This window comes from Podarcis liolepis, assembly GCF_965112155.1.
Source record: "Podarcis liolepis genome assembly, chromosome: 8".
In the NCBI taxonomy this organism is placed as follows: Eukaryota; Metazoa; Chordata; class Lepidosauria; order Squamata; family Lacertidae; genus Podarcis; species Podarcis liolepis.
Window position 1 is genome coordinate 73,969,928 of NC_139560.1, and position 22,613 is coordinate 73,992,540.

The 22,613-nt window shown below is 42.5% G+C and overlaps 1 protein-coding gene across 10 annotated transcripts in view; it reads left to right on the top strand.

The window, feature by feature from the left end:
* Positions 1-12,866, top strand: part of CDH12 (cadherin 12) — a 601,545-nt gene extending 588,679 nt beyond the window's left edge. For 8 of the 10 annotated variants that reach the window (XM_083519265.1, XM_083519262.1, XM_083519269.1 and 5 more), the window contains 3 exons: positions 1,902-2,019; positions 6,125-6,376; positions 9,613-12,866. In XM_083519265.1, coding sequence (XP_083375391.1) covers positions 1,902-2,019; positions 6,125-6,376; positions 9,613-10,112 — 870 coding nt within the window. In that variant the 3' untranslated portion in view covers positions 10,113-12,866. Of the gene's footprint in view, positions 1-500; positions 940-1,901; positions 2,020-6,124; positions 6,377-9,612 lie in introns of those variants that run through there. The other 2 variants (XM_083519270.1, XM_083519271.1) reach the window with 2 other exon arrangements.
* The last annotated feature ends 9,747 nt before the right edge of the window (positions 12,867-22,613 follow it).

The window sequence follows — 22,613 nt, forward strand, 5'->3', positions numbered from 1 at the left end:
CTGTAGGCCTTGCAGCTTAGCCTTCACTCAAGGCTGATGGCAGAGGTTGATGTGAATGGAGGATGGTCAAACTTTGCCATGGATGGATGGATGGATAGATAAAATCTATATATCTATATCATTTTTTGTTGTGACGTGGGTTTGTGATTTCAGCGCTCTTGACATAATATGCTGGAGACAGTTCTCTAGTAACACTTCTTTATTAAAGCAAACAAGACTGAGACCTGAGGAGGGGAAAGCTACATTTATAGGGACAGGGGACTAGCTAGAAAGGATACATTTTGGAGGGAACAATATCAGGCAATCACAGTCCTGCCTTTTGGAGGAAACCAATAAGACAGAGGATCCAAATACAGCAGCTTAAATGAACCAACAGTAGCTGTACCCTCTGAAACCAAAAGGCAGTTACTTTACCCTAATGCAAATACAGACAATAATAATACAGATATAAAATCCTTTGACTCAATACACAACATTTTTGATGATATGCAATGTCCAGACTCAAAACTGAAAACATATCTAAAATCTCATATTTATTCACTTTGTTCCTTATAGAGAGCACAGGTTTCTCCCTATTAACATTTAGGGATTTCTTGTGCATTTCATTTCAGACAGATCACAATAACATACACCATCCTCAGCAGCATCCTGTGAAGTTTCTCTCAGCAGCTATTCTCCCCCCCCCCACACACACACACACTGAGAAAGAAGCAGAAAGCAGTTAAAAATGACAGTTACTTGAGTAACAGTCACAACAGAATGGAATGCCTCTCTCATATGACTCACAGTTAGCCAATCACATGAGAGAGCTATTGCCAAAGAACTCCAGGCAATTTAACATAAGCAAACATTCCCATTTCAGGACATTAAACCATTATCTTTAACAGTGCTAACATCATGCCCCCTGTCTATTTTACCTTCAGGGATTGCCTCCCTTTGGTGAGTTCTGCCCACAGGAAAAGACTGGCTCAGATTACTGTCAGGGCAACCAATTGCAGTTTTTCTTCTATTTTTGTTTGCACATTTTCTTTCCCACCCTTTATCATAAATGACCTCAGGGTGGGTAACAACAATTTAAAATACAGTTGTACCTTGGTTCTCAAACTTAATCCATTCCTGGAGTCTGCTTGACTCCTGAAACTGTTTGAAAACCAAGGCATGACTTCCGATTGGCTGCAGGAGCTTCCTGCAGTTAAGTGGAAGCCGCATTGGACATTCGGCTTCTGAAAAACGTTCACAAACTGGAATACTTACTTCCCGGTTTGTGGCATTCGGGAACCAAACGCATGAGTACCAAGGCATTTGAGAACCAAGGTACGACTATCCACGGAGGAAAAAGGTGAAAACCTCTCAACCAAGGGCCAGCTGTGACTGAGAGTAAAATTCATTCCTAGTCATGTAAACCAGTGGCCACCTGATGCCTCAGTGGAAGACTCTCAAAACTGAAGGAATGCTGCAATGGTGGGCAACCTTGATTTTTAAGAGGTCAGCTGCCATACCCCTGAGGGGCCCGGTGAGTTCCTGGGTTGGATTGGTCCCTCCCCTGGCCATAGCTGCCCAGCAAGTCAACCCCAATGAGGTGATGCGCTGAACCATAAGGACATGAATATTCCAGAACACCTCAGCAACTAAACCAACTGACAGTCAAATGAAGTCAGAACTCTTGCAGAAAATAGCTACAGAGGGTTTGAACACTGCAGCCTATGTTAACTTTAAGCTTTACATTTTGAGTTTCTCTCTTTGGGGAGATATGTTAGTGAAACCCTTCTTTTTTTCTGAAAACCTGTGTTTCAGTTTGGTGCATTATGTCCAAATTAATGTCTACAGCATGCTAATCAAATTAAGACATTTCCTTTCACACAGAAATGTGTGCTGAAGTTTTTATTCCATTGTGGTTTTAGGTCATTCAGATTGTCGGTGCAGCAGACAAGGATTTGTCACCTGCTGGACAAAGATTCTCCTTTCGACTCTCTCCTGAGGTGTCTACAAAGCCAAATTTCACAGTCCACGATTTCAGAAGTAAGTTTCTATTTTGGATGATGATGATAACAATTGTTTTGTTCAGTTATTCTGGTGGCTACAGCCTTCTATTTATATGTGAGACAGTGAGCTGCTTCAATATGCAATTGTTTTCCAGATATCACACAAGGGAGATGAGAACAGTGTTTTACAGACAAAGGAGTGTTGGGGGTCTACTAGACAAAAAAGGTGGTGGAGTTCCATCAGCTTGAGCATCATGGTGAAAGACTCCAAAGCAAGGGAGAAAGGGGAGGAGAAAAATAGGTTTGGAGTAACTGAAGGACAACTGCTCAGAAATAGGCACCATCTGTACTATGCTTAGTAGCATAGTCTTAGCATAGAATGACCCTAGTTGGGTGTGTAACATTTATTAAAATCAATGTCAATATCAAGAGCCACAGTGGACACAGAGGAAGATAGTTGAGTCCTGCAGATTCATATTGATTCTTTATGTGATTTCATAATCTAAGGTACCGTATTTTTCGCCCTATAGGACGCACCTAGATTTTTTGGGGGGAAATAAAGGGGGGGAATTGTTATTTTCCCCCCCCAGGCGCGGGGCTGGGGCGGGAGAAGCCCGAGCTTCCCCCGACCCCAGCCCCCAGAATGGGAGCCAGAGTGGCTCCCGGAGCTTGCGGGGCTGGGGGAAGCCCGAGCTTCCCCCACCCCCAGCCCCCAGAAAGGGTCCGAGAGCGATGGCGAAGGTGAGTGCACCTTTGCCATTGCTCTCGGAGCTTGCAGGGGCTGGGGGTGGTGGAAGCCCGAGCTTCCCCCACCCCCAGCCCCCAGAAAGGGTCCGAGAGCGATGGCGAAGGTGAGCGCACCTTTGCCATTGCTCTCGGAGCTTGCAGAGGCGAGGGGGTGGGGGAAGCCTGAGCTTCCCCCGCCCCCAGTCCCCAGAGCAGGTCGGAGAGTGCTGGCGAAGGTGAGCGCACCTTCGCCATCACTCCCAGAGCTTGCAGGGCTGGGGGTGGGGGAAGCCCGAGCTTCCCCCACCTCCAGCCCCCAGAAAGGGTCCGAGAGCGATGGCGAAGGTGAGCGCACCTTCGGCATCGCTCTGGGACCTTGCGTGGCTTGGGGGCGGGGGAAGCCAGAGCTTCCCCCAACCCCACCCGCCCAACGGGTCGGAGAGTGATGCCGAAGGTGCGCGCACCTTCGGCATCGCTCTGGGACCTTGCGCGGCTGGGGGGATTGCTTCCTGAAGCCTGGAGAGCAAGAGGGGTCGGTGCGCACCGACCCCTCTCGATCTCCAGGCTTCAGCGAAAGCCTGCAATCACCCCATAGAATGCACACACATTTCCCCTCATTTGGGAGGGGGGAGTGTGTCCTATAGGGCGAAAAATACAGTATATTTAATCCTTAAAGCTAAAGTAATTTATTTCCTCAAAATTACTGGCACCTACCAGAAAGGTGCACAATTAATGACAACACTTCTTCACACAAAAGGGAATGTGGTCTATATCTTATCTGTGCATCTTGTGACATTCTTGGCTGAATAATTCTCACCAACTATGTATACTGGCCTCGACAGATGGATGAATCCATCTTTTTCCCCCAGCCACTGTCCCTTTCACACATTTTCACTATGTTTGGTTCTGTATCTATCTGCATTTTTTAAAAAAAACTGCATAAAAAAATGCATTTTGATGTAAAAATATACATCTCTAATTGTATTCTCCCTGAAACTATGCATTTCTAAGGTACAGCTCAGGCTATTTCATATCAAAATTCACAAAGCCCTATTGGGCTTGCCACATCCTTGGTGATGTTGGATCTCTTAAACATCTGAATAGATGAACATACATGACTGGTGGCCTGTGCGTGCCTTGCTGGGTCACAGGTTGTACAAGCTTACAAGAGAGCAGATGCCACTGGATTCCATCTCATATCAGCCCCAGCAACCATGACCAATTGCCAGGAATGATGAGAGTTGGAGTCTAGCACCACCTAGAACACACCATGCTGGATACTCCTGCTATAGAGTACCAGAGTCTCCTGGACCCAACCATTCAATACGGCCTCAGACATTAGCTTCCTGCCCTGCCCAGTTTGTTTCTGCTTCAAATCCATCAGAGAGACAGAATAGTGAGCTGAGCGAGATAAGGAAAAGCTGTTACCCACTATGTACTTTAATGATGCCATAAATATAAAATGCTAGACATATATTTCACTTGTGGTTTCAATGGTGGTGCAAATCTGGCAATTACTTTGCACCGTGCCACCAATCAACCCTCAGATTATATCACATCTGTGAAGAATAAAGCTAGACTGTAGGGTGGTGAAAAGTACAGAGATTGTCTCCCCTGCGTTCAGTCTGAATTGGACTCATACATTCTAGCCGAGTCCTTACCAACTTTGTGCCTACTAAAGAATTAGATGGTAGCTATGATAAGCTATATCAGAACTATTTTTCTAGAAAAAGAGATAGATAGATAGATAGATAGATAGATAGATAGATAGATAGATAGATAGATAGATCTATCTATCATCTATCTATCTATTTTTCTAGAAAAAGAGTTGTGGGAGCTCATCACGAACGCCTCCCTCGTTCTCTTGCAATGGCGCCCATCTGTGAGGTGGCGGAACCCAACTGAAAGGTGCCGGAACTGAGTTCCGTCTTAAAAAAAGGTCCTGAACTATAAAATATGCATAACATGGCATGTGTGAGCCAGCCTTGAAATCTTTTTCATGCAGGACAACCTGCGGCCCTCTGTGTGGTACTGAACTACAACTCCCCACAACACCCAACCTTTCACAATGCTAGATGAGGCTGATGGGAGTTGGAGTCCAAAATCATCTGGAGGGCAAAGGCTGCTGGGCTGCAACCTGCACAAGGCCTACTTATAATGTCATAACATCTACCCACAGACTTTCCCCTAAAAGCAACACTTGTCTTCAGATACTCAGCAACTGATGGCTCCACTGGGATCTGAGCCTATCTACGAGGAAACAGGATCTGTCAGTTCATCTCTCAATTCTTTTGCAGCAGCATTCAAAGAGGGAAGAAAAAACATCCAGTATAGAGAGACATGTAATGTTGTGGGAGATGCTGTGAACTAGCGAGTGTAGGAGAGATAATAAGGCAGGAGAGAGAGCACCGCAGGCAATCCCAATCAGACCTGCCAGCAAATTGGTTTCTAATCTCACTCCCTGCTTAATCCTTTTAATCTTTACATCAGTTTTCTCCCTCACTGGGTTTCTTTGATTCAGGGGAAAGGCGCGATAACCCAGCCCCTACCAGGGAAAGCGCGAGAAACACCACTCACAGAGGCCTGCATTCACCTTAATCAGAGATTACTGGCAAATGTTCTGATGGTATTGAGTGTCTAGTTTGATTTCTGGTGGGACTTTTCTTAATCATCTCTTCTGAGCAGGTGCTGCATCAGGGAAGGTTTCCTACCTTTCTAAGGTGCCTCCAGTGGAAATTGGCAAAGCAAGAAAGCCACATTTCCCTTCTCACAGTCGTTGAAGGGTATCCAGGCAGACCTGAGGGAAAGCAAGAGATGTGGCAAAGATAGTTACCCCTAGGGTGGTTTTGGGTTTTTTTGGTTGTTGTTTTTCATCTTTTTTGTGTGCTATGACAAGCCTGCTGTCAAACTGAGCCAGCTTTATAGGAGAAGAGTCACAGTAATTACCATTTGCCCAGGGAAGAGAGGAGAGGATTCCATTACCTGGCATCTCATTTGAATGTGATGCTTTGGGTAATGATGAAGCATAGACACTATACTGATTGTGGAACCTCAAATAGGCCATGTCTGAGTGTGAAGGTGCATGCGAGATTGACATTGGAAGCAACAGAATGATTTCCCCTCCTCTCTCTCCCACAATCCTAGAAACAGGGAATGCATGATATGATGGCACCCCATTGCAATTTTCCCCCACCCTCATTCCACCTTATTGACAGTGAAGAACAACATGATTTCTCACCATTTCCAATAGTTTACATTACGGGGGAAGGGAGGGAGAAATAGGGTACTCTTGCTTTCAGTGCACAGGAGCTGCAATGCCAGGCATAAGTTTCTCAATGTTCTGCATTTTTTCAAGTCATGACACCAAGGAGAGAGCAAGAACCTTATCTGTAGTGTTTTTTTGTTCCCCCCTCCAGACAACACAGCTGGAATTGTGGCCAGGAGAAGTGGGTACAGCCGCCGGCAGCAAGAGTTATATTTCCTTCCAGTTGTGATAGAAGACAGCAGCTACCCCATACAAAGCAGTACAAACACGATGACAATCCGGGTTTGCAGATGTGACTCTGATGGCACCATCCTCTCGTGCAATGTCGAGGCAATCTTCCTGCCAGTCGGACTCAGCACAGGAGCCTTGATTGCAATCCTGTTGTGCATTGTTATACTTCTAGGTTAGTACTCTTTTACAGAAAGAAGTTTCACTGGTATTACATAGTCTATTCCTCAGCTGTGTTACGAAATTCCCAAAAGGCAGTTCCTGTAAGCTGCTTTTAGGGGTGGGAGTTTTCATGAGCACAGCCATATAGCATTAGATACCATGTACTGAAACTCGGATCCGGTGAATGGCGCGAGAGGACGGCCTCCCCGCCATGTTGGAGTTTAAATTCAAAATAGACATGCTCCCATCTGTGCTGATTGGTTGGTGAGACCCGCTCCTTGAGCAGGGCCCTGCCCAGCACCGACGGCATGGAGCGTGACAGTCTCTAGCCCTTGGCTGGGTCACGCAGGACCTGGAGCCCTGCCGCAATGTCGCCTACCAAATAAGGTAAGCGGACTTTTTCAAAGGAGAGTTTGATGCATTCTCCAGATTTCACTGGATCCCCCAGAAATTCCCAGATGTGTAGTTAAGGTTATTCTGTTTGGGAACCACTCTGGAATAAAGGGGGGGGGGCAATGTACTAAATGTTGTATACAGTCATACCCCTGGTTGTCGAGCTTAATCCGTTCCGGGAGTCCATTTGACTCCCAAACCGGTTTGAAAACCAAGGCGTGGCTTCCTATTGGCTACAGGAGCTTCCTGCACTCAATTGGAAGCCGTGTCAGACGTTCGGCTTCCGAAAAATGTTCGCAACCCGGAGCACTCACTTCCCGGTTTGTGGTGTTCAGGATCCAAAACGTCTGAGTACCAAGACATTCGACAACCAAGGTACGACTGTATACTTAAGCATGAGCATTGGCAATAATTACATGAAAATCATTTGTATGGCCTTCCCCAACCTGGTGCCCTTCAGATGACCAAAGTTTGGAGATGATGGGAGTGATAGTCCAACAGCACTCGGAAGACATCAGGATGAGGATGTATAGGCAATATAGCATATACAGTGGTACCCCGCAAGACGAACGCATCAGAAGATGAAAAACTCACTAGACGAAGGAGTTTTTCGTTTTCTTAGCCGCTTCGCAAGACACATTTCCCTATGGGCTTGCTTCGCAAAACGAAGCTTGCCCCGCAAGCTCCGGGGATAGCGGGGAAGTGCAGCGCGTCTTCCCCGCTGTCCCCGGACCCCTTTTGAACCAAGGGGCAGCAACGGGGAGAAGCGATCTTCTCCCCTCCGCCCCTTGCTTCAAAAGAGCGCCTTCCCCTCTCTTCCCCGCTGCCCCTTCCCTTGCTTTAAAACAGGTCCGGGGACAGAGGGGAAGGCGTGCGCGGAGATTGCGGGGCAGGCAACGAGGAGAAGCAATCTTCTCCCCGCCGCCCCTTGCTTTAAACAGGTCCGGGGACAGAGGGGAAGGTGCACGGCGCTTCCCCTCTGTCCCCGGACGGTCTCCATAGGAACGCATTGATTGATTTTCAATGCATTCCTATGGGAAACCGTGCTTCGCAAGACGAAAAACTCGCAAGAAGAAAAAACTTGCGGAACAAATTAATTTCGTCTTGTGAGGCACCACTGTATGATAGAGTACGTGACATATACTCTGCAGTATATTATCTTAGGATATACATGCCCAGTTGTCTCAGACTCAGAGACATGAACCTCTTGATCTGAGACTTTCTGAATTCTTAAAAAAAGGATGGTATCTCTGGCTTGCCTTAAGCTGGGGTGTCTTAGACTGATCAAGGTCTTATGGAGCCTAGAGGTAATGTATTCAGCACTATTTTGAATTCTGAATGGCCTGAAAATAAGACTTGGGTGGGAGGCAGTTACCGTATTTTTCACTCTATAGGACACACTTTTTCCCTCCTAAAAAGCAAGGGAAAATATGTGTGCGTCCTATGGAGCGAATGCACGGGGGAGTCAGGCGGGAAAAGCCATCAAGAGCCGCACACAAGCTCCGTGCCTCTCTCGGGCTTTTCCCCAGGAGGGAGAAGGGACTGACTGGCTGCATCAGTCCCTTCTCCCACCTCCTAGAAAAGCCAGCAGAAGCCGCACATCCCCTTTAAAGAGTGTGCGGCTTCTGCGGGCTTTTGCGGGAGGTGGGAGAATTCCCCCACCTCCCGCAAAAGCAGGGAGAAGGTCTGGGAGAAGCGCACAGACTGCCTGCAGCCTGTCCGCTGCTCCCAGAGCTGGGGGGGGGGGATATCATATTTTTTTCCTTGATTTCCCCCTCTGAAAACTAGGTGCGCCCTATGGAGCAAAAAATACGGTAGGTTCACTTGGTAATTGCACCCAGTTCATGCAATGTTTAAAGGTGTCCACCTAAATAATCCTTTGCTTTGCTGTTTCCAATGCTACCCTTTTTTTACCAGTCTCTATAACAAAGATAATTTGCATCTAGTAAGACCTCTGTCTAAAGGCTATCTTATTATCCCTAATTTTACACAGGAAACTGCTTAAATTGGTTTCTTGAACAAAAGCCCAATAAGCTCTGAATGGGGAGTCAGAATATGCTTACCTGCCCCATGGTACATGATTATTGTAGGCTTTTAGGACCTTTGTATCCAAGGTTGCCTATTTCCTTGATACAATTAAAGGATATAATTAAAGGCTGGTAAAGGGGAATAAGACATAATAGTTATCTAGCTCACATACCACATTAGCTTGGACAATTCCCTGCAATGCACTGAGGAGTTTAAAGGCAGAGAAATGACAATGGGAACCTTAACCACAGGTATTAGATTTATGTGGCAAAATGTTAGCATGGCACCATCAACTGTGAATGGGTACATCTGTGTTTGTGTGTTAAGTGGAGCTCTTATAATCATTGTTGCAAAGCACTTAGAGATGTGTGGGTTGTAGTTTTAGGGGTTTTTTTTACAATCCAACAGCATATACATTTTGTTAAATAAACATAGTACAGAATAATCTGTAAACTGCAGCTAGGGTTGCATTCAGTGCAATCAGTATCGAATGTAAGGATCACAATGCTTTCTAAAAAAAATATTAAGTGGCTTCTTTAAAAAATAAATGCCCAGGCTTCCATTCTGTTAAAAACAGAAAAATAAATCTGATCTTTCCCCCATTTCATGGCTGTCAGGAAAGCAGAAAATCCATGTGCTCCATTTGCAGTTGACGATGCCAGGCCTGCATTTTGCCATTTCAACTCAGGTCCTGTTTATACCTGAGATCAAAAAGTAATTTGTGAGTCACCCCTGACAGTTCCTAGATATTAGAAGGTGATGCAGTATTTTATTGGAAGAAAGCCGGACTCCTTCCGCTCTTAATTTACCATTCTCTTCTTGTCTTAGTCATCGTGGTGCTGTACGTGGCGCTGAGGCGGCAGAAGAAAAAAGACACTCTCATGACCTCTAAAGAAGACATCCGAGACAACGTCATCCATTACGATGATGAAGGAGGTGGCGAGGAGGACACTCAGGCATTCGACATCGGGGCCCTGAGGAACCCAAAAGCAATTGAGGATAACAAAATACGCAGGGATATAAAGCCAGATGCTCTCTGCTTACCACGCTCAAGACCACCCGCAGAGGACAACACAAATATCAGAGATTTCATAAATCAAAGGCTGAGAGAAAATGACGGCGATCCCTCAGCACCCCCTTATGACTCACTAGCGACATACGCTTATGAAGGAAATGGATCTGTGGCTGAGTCTCTTAGCTCTATAGATTCGCTTGCAACCGAGGCAGATCAGGATTATGACTATTTGAGTGACTGGGGACCACGTTTTAAAGTCTTAGCAGACATGTTTGGAGAAGAAGAAAGTTATAATCCGGATAAAGTCACTTAGCTGGGGGCAGGGAGGGGGGAAGAAATGTAAACCTACAACAAATTTTAAAATAAACAAGCTTTATAGGAAAGGATTCCTTTGATTATAAGAGACAGCAGCTGTCCCAGTGAGCTCCTATATTTATCATACCGTCAATCTTGGTTTACCTGTTTGTCAAGGGAAGGAGCATCCTTGACAATCTGTTTCCTTTCTTGGTGGATTTTGTTTTTTATTATTACTTTGGAATCACACTGAGACAACCTCAGGCCTATTAGCTACAATTTACCGATACAACACAGAAAGAAGGATAGCTTTCCGGCATGGTGGTGGAAGAGTGGTAGATTTTTCTTAATTCCACTGAAGTGCCTATTGAAACTCTTACTATTTAAAGTGGAAATGACTGCAGCAAATGGCGCTAAGGGAAACTGACATAAAGAGGACATTAACTTTTATGTCGAGAAGCAATAGCCGCACGCTGACTTCTGGTTCTTTTAAAACAAAAAGTGTAGAACAGTGGCTGGATTCTGTCTGTCCAGCGATTGCAACTCGGTGGAGATTGTGTTCTGTTTGGTTTTGTTTTTTAACCAAGGAAGCAAGTTGTCTGCCAGGACATCACATTTCTTATGCCTACACTTCACAAGGGAAAGTTTTAAAAAGCTGTTATTCCAATTCAAGTTGTAAAGCCCACAGTCTTTAACTGAAGTCAATGAATATTTAAAATGTTCATCAAAATGTTACACTTTTTCAAGAATTAAAAAGAGAGAGAGAGAAGTGATGGAAGTATACATTTCTTATTTGGATAATACAGTCCTTGCAGAATGTTCTTCGTATTCAGAGAAAGGCTACTGGTGTTTTTGGAGGGTTTAGTCAGATGGAGGGGATTATTTGGGTATCCCTTTTGCTGTGTATAGCTAAGGTGGTATGTGTAAATAATATCATAGCTTGTCTGCAGCAGAGATGCCAACTGCTCATAGTGTTTTGTTTTTTAATTGATTGTTCGTATTTCCAAAGCTCTGTCCATAAGTAGTAACAAAACCTGTTATGGACAGAGTATATCTTACTGCCTTCCATTTGAGAAAAATGCATTTGTAAGATTGTGTATGGATAATGAGAGATTTCAAAAACCACAAAGACTTATTTCCCAATTTGCTGTATAATAATCTTAATTATTAGACGGAGAATTGGGAAACAGTTCTTCATGAGATGCTTGCCCACTGGTCATAACCACTGGTCTTGCCCTCATTCTGCCCCACTGGTGCAATGAATGGCTGGATTGCCTATAAATTGCCGAATTAAAACTTGGCAACTCTGTTCTGCAGGTACAGTAAAGCCTTTACATAATCCACTAGTTATCCAGAATTTTTTTGTATACAAATTCATTCTATGTCCCCAATAGAGCCTGCCACATGTGCTGTAGTCTCCTGCATTAATCCACCAGGGATGGTGTGGGATATTTCTGGTGGCATTTCACCATCAGAAATTCACCATTTGGCATGCTTTTAAACACCAATGTCCCATCTATCTAAATAGATCTGCATGTGTAAGCAAGCTCATGCACACCTTGTCATGTACACACCAGAGTGTAGGTATAGGTCTTTCCCACACTTAACCCTTTGCCCTTCTCTTTCCAGGTAGAGGTCTGCAGTTTAATACTCTGTCTCCAAGCACATTTCCTGCTTTTTCACCCAGAGCTTTTCCCACTTTTAAAAGCCAAATAGGAGCAATCGTCAATTCAGGTTTTCCATGGATTGATGTTGTCTCTGACTGAGCTTTAAAGAACAGGTTTTCACAGGGAAAGATCTCCAGCAAATAAAATAATAATAATAGGTGCTCAGAAACATGCCTGGAAAGAGTAGAGGAAAAGTAGGTGTGGATATGCCCATAGTCTATTTGCATTGTATTGCATTGCTTTCAACACGATATGTATTTAGATGTGCATCCTCCTCCACATTCTGGTGCAGCCAGTCATGAACAAATACTTTTTAAAAGTAAGATTACATTAGACTGGGGTGCCCCTGTGTCACTTGTTCTAGTACTGTAAAAGCAGGGATAGATGCAGGCCTGGAGGGCATGGTGAGAGGAACAGAAAAAGGTGCAGAAGTCAAAAGAGTCTGCACAGTTGGGTTTTCATTTCTCCCAATTAACTGAATTGTATGGATGAATCAAATGAAACATATGCCCTATATTTTCCTGTTTCAAAAATCTTTAGAGAGCTATGCAATGCAAGAATGAAGTGTGTGTGAGAGAGAGAGAAAGAGAGAGAGAGAATATCATTTAGGAGTGTTCACCAGTCACAATATTTGACTTCAATATATAGATTTTGGAAGCAGACTGATGTGTTTTGGAGCTGCTCTGTGTCTTCCTAATTTGACTCATTATTCAGGACCAATTTAGATCTGTTTTCGCCCTTTTCTCTATAATGGGTAATATAAAAATGGATAGAACTTACCGCCCTTTTGGCCAAAGTAGATGAAATCTGCAGGCATAGCAGCCCCTCCAAAGTGGATTAAGCCTGCCAAACCATAGGTGGATGCATCCAGTGGTGTTCATGGAAGGCACTTTAAACATCTGATTAAAAAACACAAAACGAAAGAAAAGTCTGTAACTTTTTTGATTTTCTGCCAGAATTACTTACAATTTACAGGCATGGTCACCCCTCCTGATGTAATGAAACCTGCCAAATTTCCGAAAGATGGCTGCGGTGATGGTTCTGCAAGGGCAGATTTTATTATTTGGGATGAATACAGGAGAAAGAGGAAGAAGAAGAAGACAAAAGAGAGAGAGCATAGATGTCCAACAAAGACTGGGGTAGAGAAAATGTCACACGCATCCTAGGGAGGGACCCTGTCACTCCACTTTGATGGTGAAATAGGTAATTGGCTGTTGCTGAGTCAGCTGACTGCAGCTTACAGAATGCAGTAGAAACTGTGGAGTTGTAGCACCTGCGTTATGATGATGACAGTGCACCGGTGGTTATTCCCTTGTTTAGTCTGGTGCCTCAGAAAGTAAATCTCTTCTGGTACCAGTCCTAGCAATTTTCCACCTCCCTGTCGTAACATGCATGGCTACTTGAAAGTAGTTCCACACTTCAAAGCCTGCCTGCCTGCTGCCATTATGATGAACCCTTCCAAACCGGTTGAGAAGGCAGTGTCGATGGGGAGTATGCATGCACTTTTTAAAAATTCTTTGGAACATGAATCTTTGTGGAAATGTCCAAAGTGCCCTTAAATGGTTGCTTTGACATTCTAAACAGCTGACCTTCGCTCAGCAAGGTCGCTCCTTTGAAATTAATGTGCTGACTCTATGGCCCTAGCATGCTTTCTCAAGCTCTGTTTCACAACACACTTATTCAAGGAAGAGAGAAAATTGATTTGCGCCGAAATCACCGTACGATGGGAGAGATGAATGCAAAAAGGGCCTCAAAGAAGTGAAAGCTTATTATTAATAGCAATAACAGGACCAATAAAAAAGAATAATTTCCACAGATGAGGAATTTTATGTCCCATTAGCTTGGTCCTTAGGGCTTTCTGTTTTCATAAGCTAATTCACAACAGCAGTGTACCAAAGTAATTCCCCTACCCTGTTGTGTTATATGTTGGATATATGTGCCTTCCCCTCTTCAACATCTCCTGAAGCAGTAACAGCAATTTTGTGTGGAAGGAAATCATTGGTTTCAATATGCAGGACACTGTGGCTTTTATTATAGTTGTTATTGTTAAAATAATTCTCAAGAGTAACATTTAAAGTCCTCCAGCTCTACTGTTTTCTGACTGATACCTAAGCAAGGTAAGTCTTTGGGACAAAAAGCATACAGGTTTGGTCCAAAGTAAACTCATTTAGGTAAGCAAGGCTCTGCAGGAACTTGGTGAGGTTAACTTGATGAGGTTGTGGCATAGGCTGTTTTTAGAAATAAACAGCATAAATGAAACCTGAAGCAAAGTGTCACAGTGTAGCTTTCCTCCTAGAATAAATTCAAGGCTTAGTCCAGGGGAATACAGACCATTTGCTCCATATCAATTTTGCATGTGTTCATTTGTAAACTCATTCTGTCCTGTTTTTGTAACAAACTGCAACTTTAAAAAAAAGATTCCATACACAGATCCCAGTTACATATGCATTTAGGTATGTAGCTTCTCAAACAATACCTACTTAAACATTTATTTTATCTCTGTGTACACATTTTACCATAATAAAAAAGTTCCTTCCAGTAGCACCTTAAAGACCAACTAAGTTAGTTCTTGGTATGAGCTTTCGTGTGCACGCACACTTCTTCAGATACACTGAAACAGAAGTTGCTAGATCCTTCTATATAGTGAGAAGGTGGGGAGGGGTATTACTCAGAAGGGTGGTGGGAATGGGTGATTGGCAGATAGCTGAGATGAGCCTGTTGACGACTCTTAACGACTGCAATAGGTCTTGCAGGAAAAGGCAAGGGGTGAGAAGGTGAAAAATGGCTTAGTCATGTCTTAGTCATGTCTGCCAATCTCCCATTCCCACCACCCTTCTGAGTAATACCCCTCCCCACCTTCTCACTATATAGAAGGATCTGGCAACTTCTGTTTCAGTGTATCTGAAGAAGTGTGCATGCACACGAAAGCTCATACCAAGAACTAACTTAGTTGGTCTTTAAGGTGCTACTGGAAGGAACTTTGTTATTTTGACTATGGCAGACCAACACGGCTACCTATCTGTAACTGGAACATTTTACCATGTATTTAATCTTAATATTCATATTGCCTAATACGTTTTTGGTATTTATTTATTTTTGAGCCAAGAACTGTATTGCAAAATTCAGCAAAGTGCAAAATCCAAAGGATAAATATGTTTGGAGGCGTGTATTAATCCAGGAGTTGCAAATTATATCTGTTCACTAAACCATGTAGAGCCAATGAAATTCACTTCCATTTTATGTAGGCCAGTCATGCTATGCCCATTATGAAAGCAGTCATTTCAGAAAATCTATCTTTTTCTTTGCCCTGTGATGGATACCTGCAATTATGCTGACCAGTGGGGTGCTAACATGGTAGACTGTGTTTCACAATAGAAAGAAATTTTGTTGAGTCTCTTGCCCTGATCTAAGGTGCTGGTTGTGCTGTGCAGTTGGTGGTGTAAGAATTTGGGTGAGAATTCACATTGGGATACATGCCGTACAACAATGCAGTGTGGGATATTCACTTGGGTTCACCACTGAATGTTAACCAGTAAGTGATACACATGGAAGTCTCTTTTTTTTAAATGGATTCCTTAGCTTGATGGGGCAAGTCATTCAGTGAAACAAGCAATAAAATAATTTAAAAAAAATTGTCACCAACATTATCACCCAACCAACTAGTTCAGGCATGTCCAAAGTCTGTTTTAGGGGCCTAATCCGGCCTGCCGGTCAATTTATTCTGGCCCCCGTGGCAGTATATGTCCAGGGGTAAAATCCTTAAAAATAAGCTCAGCAACTTTGGCCGGCCCTCACGCATGTTCACTTCATCAAATCTGGCCCTCTTTGAAAAAGGTTTGGGCACCCCTGAACAAGTTGGTGGCAAGTATTTCAGTGTTCACCATGCTATTGTTACTTAAAGCTCAGTGCTTTTGAGTTTTGCATTTTGTTAAATTTATATGACCTTGGCCCAGCAAGGCCATGTGTGAAAATAACATTACTGTTTTAAATTATCCTGTTCTTACTGGCCATACTGCTGTCATTTATTGTCCATCATCAAGTAGCCATCTCCACTCCCCAGGGGAATTGTATTTATTATGTTTCAAATCCATGATACATAATTGTGTCAGGGACATGGGAGGTAAAGTAAGGAATGCTGAATGGGAATAGCTATACATAAGCAACTAAATATTATAATAATCATCCTCTGAACTTCTCAGAGTCTGCCGCTCCCAGACTTGAGTGGGCATGAATTTCCCACACCCTTCACTGCCTAAAAAGATGCCTTCAGTGGTTTGTCCCATAGAGGCTTAGGATTTGGCATGTTCAGTGGAAGACATTTCAGCACACCTGATCTGATGGTAACCCCAAAACAATGACAGCAAAGTAAAGTCATTGTAAGAAATCATGGTTCCATTTGTCCCGAGTGTTGCTAATGACACCTGACTTTTCCAAAACAGCATTGGTATCAATAAAGACGGAAACCAAACAGCTCACTTGGTAGGTAAATAAACTGCTGCAGAGCTCACATTCATGTTTGATTATGGCTAAACTCTCCACCATCCTTTGTAGGGGAAAACAGCCTTCCTAAGCAAAGAATCACTGGGTGGAGGGGAATTCAATGACTATTTGGATGAAGGATCAGGTTGCAAGGGCAAGGCTGGATCCCACTTGTCCAAAGTGATGTATGGCATTGTTTACCATTGTCAGTGAACAAAATATAGAATTTATAATAAATCACCACTAGCCACCGTTCTGTTTCAGATCTGCTATCTAATTACCTCCAAATAATTTATATTTAACAAGAAATCTAGACACATGAAGGACCAAGTGATAAAATATATGCAGAAAGGGATGCATGCATCTTCGGAGGATATTTGTATTCTGTTCTGCTTTACGTTCAAGCAAATCATTATTCAATTTACTGCCTTGGCTCTTTACACCCCGGATGGAGATAATCGGATGTTTGTTTAACTAACAGCCCAGGACCAAGTGTTTAAACTGAAGAAAAATGAAGAATGGAGTACTCAATTATTCTTGATAATAAAAGCAAGATTCATTCATCTCCAGTAGAAATAAATAGCCTTTCCAAAGATGAGAGGTTGAAAATGAACATCATAGGGGCTTCAAGATCTATAGCTGCAGAGCAGAAGTCCTGAACCCATTTACAAGCTAACCTTCAGACTGTGGTTATTAATTTGACTGTGGAGATGTGTTATGTTCCTGCTACAGAGATTAATCAAACTTATTCCAGAAGTGACCCAGGCAATTCCATTCTAAAGGTGCCAAGTAGGAAAGTTGCTGACAAAGAAAGTTCTAAGCAAATTGCCCTGGGTAATGTTTGTAAGTGCTATATATATATAATGCTATGTATTAAAGAGTAATACATAACCAGCCCTGATCTATGGCTTTGCCAGCGATACGGGCTCACACATTGCAGATTGGAAAATGCATCATGTTTGTTGAACTTTCATCAGTTATGATGAAAAGACCCTATTATCTCCACACACCAAACCAAATTTATTTACTAAGACGCAATGCAGAAGTAGAGAATGGGTAGAATTGGACACAAATAGCTAGAAGGGGGAAGGAGGAAAAGTTTGTAAAGTGGGACAGAAATTGTAATAACAAGACATTGTCATCTTAGGTGTCAACGTCCTTTCATATGGACCCAAACATAGAAGAGGTTTTTGGGGGCATGTAATAACTGTGTAGTTTTAAACTTATCCTTTAAACACACCTATATTTTATGCAAGCATCCCTCATTCTACAGGTCACTAGCAGCCCTCATTTAAAGAGCAGTAATATGCTACGTGTACTGATACATAATATCTATATTATATGATTTTACATTCTCCAGGTAGCAATTCAGTAAGACATCTGTGACCTGAAGCAGTTACCCACTTTCAGATATATCAAATCAGACACCTACTTTAGACCAAGACAAATTGCAGCCATTGATGCAGAGTTAACAATTAAGCATACAGTAAGCTACCAACTTGTTTAAGCTTTTCCATGTTAAAGTAAAAAAAGAAGCAGCAGCTTCCAGAAGTGGGTCCCCAACAAGATTTTTGTCCTCAGTTTCAAAAATATATTCATATAACATCAAGCTCACAAATCACACTGACGTGTGCACCCAGAAATGTATAATTATCCTATACATTTTTTTTAAAAATCAAAAACAACAACTCATGAAACTCTGGGAAATATTATATGGACAGAGGTATATTAAAAACTTTTAAATAAAACTTTCTGTAACAAGTACACAGTTGATTTAGCCAGAATTGTGACGTTTCTTCAGTATATGGGCAGGTTGTGAAAGCAGGCTATTGTACATCTTTTGGGAAAGAACCCTTATTAAGATGGGTCCTAAAGGTAAAGGTATAGGTACCCCTGAACATGAGGTCCAGTCACAGACGACTCTGGGGTTGGGGCACTCATATCGCTTTACTGGCCGAGGGAGCCAGCTTACAGCTTCCAGGTCATGTGGCCAGCATGACTAAGCCGCTTCTGGTGAACTAGAGCAGCGCATGGAAACGCCATTTACCTTCCCGCTGGAGTGGTACCTATTTATCTACTTGGGTCCTACAAGTTGGAAAATACCACCTTCCCCCAAATCATTACACAGTTTAGAGTTTGGATTGTTGTTGGGGTTTGGGAGAGAATTCAGACCGTAATACTTCCCATGATGTCAGAAAGAAGATGACAAACAGGCCTTAGAGATAACCAAGTTGATTTCTTATGGGGTGGGTGTTGAGTCTAGTTTTCATTTAACCAGAAGCTGGGGGTCACCCATCACTAATAATTAGTGGGACATCCAAAGTACTTTTCTTATTCCCCTTCTTCAGCTGAAACAACCTTAACACAAAAGCACTAGTTTTGCTCTGAAGATCAAAATAGATGAACATTTAGCACAGCTCTAGTTCATACTGATATATTCTTACATCTTTCTATATCTGTTTGTTTCAGTAAGGACAGTGATAAGAGCCTGAAGCCAAACCATAGTAGTAGTGCTTGTTTCCTTTGTCTTTTGGACTCCAACTGATATTTTTTTATCTATCTTTTGATAAGAAATATTCAGCATGTTCTGAAAACGACCGCTGAGAAAAATCACCTTTATATTGTGTCCGAATGGAGATGACAGGCCTAGGCTTCTGGCATAACCTCATACAGAATTAATGTTATCATCAAAAATAGTAGTGTGACTTATTGGGTCATGTCTTATTTTTATTTTATTTATTTTTTAAAAAGCAAAGCAAAGAATATTTTCTTGCAACATCAAATGTGCATAGTAGGCACTATGATTCCCACCTTCCACAAATGCGATTTAAAGCTCCCCCCTTGCACAGCTAGCTTGTATAGTTAAGGAAACTTACACACTGAGTCAACTCCCTTGAGTCAACTACCTGAAAGCCACAAAGGATGATGAGGGTAGATAGTTATTGTTATCTAGTCTGCTCCACAAGAATAGAATTCCATTTCTCATTGGAGTGTTGCCAAATCTGAAGATACATAGGAAATAGGAACAGGACAATCTGCTACTGATTCCATTGACTATAGTGATGGAGAGAGAGAAATTATTATTAATTTCTATTCCAATGCTGGTGGTCAACAAAAGAGGTTTAAAGACTGTCTCAAGGCAAATTTAAAAAATGTAGTATAAACACTGACAACTGGGAAACACTGGCCTGCGAGCACTCCAATTGGAGAACAGCCTTTTACCAAAGGTGTCGTGGGCTTTGAAAATGCTTGAACTCAGGACAAAACGGAGAAACGTCTTAGGAGGAAGGCACGCTTGGCAAATCCACACCGTGATCAACTCCCGCCCAGAAACCTATGGAAGACAATCTTACTCGGCTATGAGTGATCGCCAAAGAAGAAGAAGAAGACGACAGAGAGAAGTGGGGTACTTAATGGGAAAGACCCATACAGCACCTCATTTTAACTCACCATTCCCCTGGACAATGAATGCTCTTAACAATTAAATTTTCTCAAAATTATGATGTGAAGAGGTGATAATAGGAAAAGGGCCTTTCTTCCTTGGGTCTTGATTATGCATTGTAATTCCTTCAGGACAAAATTTGAATTCTGTCTTATGGCAGGCTCAAAATGGGTCATTAGTCCCCAGTGAAAGGGGAGCATTTGGGGCAGAATGGGGGTAGTTTTCCCTGATAGAGGTCACACAGGAGGAAGCTGTAATCTTTTCTTTTAAGGAAAAGAAAACCCACCACTTAAAGTGGCAGCAAAATAATATTGGGGACATTACTGGGTATGTTTTTTAAACAAACAAACAAACAAACAAACACCACTGGCTTCCTCCACCAAAGCTGTTTTCATCCCACCCACACCACTAAAACGAAACCCCTAGCCTGAAGTAACAAATTATGACAGGATGAGTCAGTCCTCTAAGGTTTATGATGCTGTTCCAAGACAAGCACGTAAATGCAGCAAAGACATCCGTATCGTATTTAAAAAGAGAAAGAAGCAGCAAGCCATTCTGCCATTTCTTTATCCCAGAACTTGCACCTTGTATTCTTACTTCTCTTTATATTATTGGAGATGGAGGACATTGTAAGACAGGCAACTAAGGACCTCCATACTGTGAATGTCAAACTATCCCAACTCAGGCCACTGCATGAATTTCTTCCATTTATATCTTTTCTTTCCTTTCATATTTTTTATTTAAAAGAAAGAAAGGAAGGAAGGAAGGAAGGAAGGAAGGAAGGAAGGAAGGAAGGAAGGAAGGAAGGGAAATTCAACTGGATTCTTGTTTTCTTCCTGGTTTTCTTGGGCGCTAATGGACTCATCAGGGCCCAATCTCTGCCAATCAGTGCTGTCTAATCTCTCTCTCTCTCTCTCTCTCTCTCTCTCTCTCTCTCTCTCTCTCTGGTTTCAAACAGAAAGGGGTGGACCCTCCAAGTTCTTACCTGGGAGCTTCCCTTTCTTTCTCCTAGCCTCTCACCCTGGAAGCTCCCCCCTTCCCTGCCTCTCATGCAGGGTCCTTCACCAACCATGAAAAACAATAAAACAATGGAAGAAGAAAGGGAAGAGAGAGAGAGAACTAAAAAATGACTTCTGATTCTCCATCCATCAATTACATATAAAAGGATTACTGAAAGTATTCACTCCAGGATTACATCCAACTGTTTCTCTTTCTGCTAAGCAATATTTTACCAATCTTCAGATCCAAACTTCTCAAATTCATTCTTTTCCCTTCCACACAAAAAGTCCAAAAGAGGTTCTCCAGTTATTATCATTGATAAACGTCAACAAGAATCTTCCTCCAGTCCAACATGGCAACTCTGCCTCCAAGAACTTGAAAAATTTTGAAAAATGATAAATTATTTCATCTTTGTTCACACAAGTGTCTCTCCACTGCAGTTTTAAGTTATATATGTTATTTTTAAGGTATAGCACTGAGTTTCTCTTTAGCTTCAATGGGATTGTGATGCCCAGATGTTGATGCTTCAGTGCTGACTAAGAGGAAATGGACTTTATATGAACTACAGAGATACTTCATATGCATAAGAGTTTACAAAACTTTGAATAGTGCAGAGAGAAAAGAGGAAGATTCCCTTTACCTCTCATAATACTGGAAACCCAGAATCATATAAGAAAACAGACTGGACCACCTATTGCCAGTCAGACAAAACAAGTAAGTTTTATCACAGGACAAAATTGAATTTATGGAACTTCATTGACAATATGTGGAACTATGCCCAAATTCATCAGGCATTAAAACAGCTATTTAACAGATTCTTACAGGTTAAACCCTTAAATTGCCATTGGCCTTGACAATTAACCAGAACCTCCATATGTCAATATAATTTTATGCACAAGATGGAGGCAAGCTGGCGAGTAGAGCTGTTGCCTTCAAACCCTCCCAGTGTCTTCTGGATGGCTTCTATTGCAAACAGAAGGTTGTGGGGAGCTGGACCTTTGTTGTATCCATCAAGGAAGTTCCTACGTTTTTAAATTGCTCACTGACAATCTGCAGAACAGTAACTTTTTGTTATCTCTGCTCTTGACTGGAATACTGTGGAACTTATTGATGTTTGGAATCAAAATACTGTATTCTTTCAGAAGCTCAAGCAAGCAGAAGGGATGATCCCACCTAAGAGATGAAGTCAGAGATCATCTCCATGTGCTGCCACAGCCTCAGCCTTCTTTGTTTCCGAGTTCTTCATAAACATTGATGGAAAAATTATTGAGACTTCCCCTTCCTCACTCCTAGCAGCTTACATATACGGTTCCATCTATAACTTCATTTCACTTGACTCTAAACTGTTGAGACACACCACAATTGTACGCCTTGCCTGGAGGGATGGGGAGCAGTTTTTTTCACTCCCCTGCAACTCAGGTAAGAGCAGAGGCCCTGACCCATGTGGAAGAGGACAAGCCTCTTTCATTTGGTTATATGTGACTTGTACTAGGACGACACTGTGCTGCAGTAGCTCCACTGCCCCCTGGGTAATAGCCGAACAGGCTGTGTCTTTTAATTGCAATGATATCTGATATGTCATTTTCCTGAGGATTGCTAATCAGACAAACAACATTTTATGATATCCTTGCCAAGGCAAGGCCTGTGCTTCCAAGAAGACAGCTTGCTCCCCTGGCATCAGTTAGGTATGTTCTGGCCTTAGATTTTTTTTTTATGTGTGTGACCCTTCTGCACTGTTAACATTATAAATGAACCATCAAAGATTTATTAACACCCCCATGTCTTTTCTTCCTGCCAGTTTCTCAGATACCCTCTTTATCCTGCCAACCTATCACAAGCTTGCCAGAAATCATACTTTCCCCCATTTTTTAAAAAAAAGTTCTAAAATGAGCTTTCCCTTAAATTGCTCTCATCGAACTGCACCTGTCGTTTG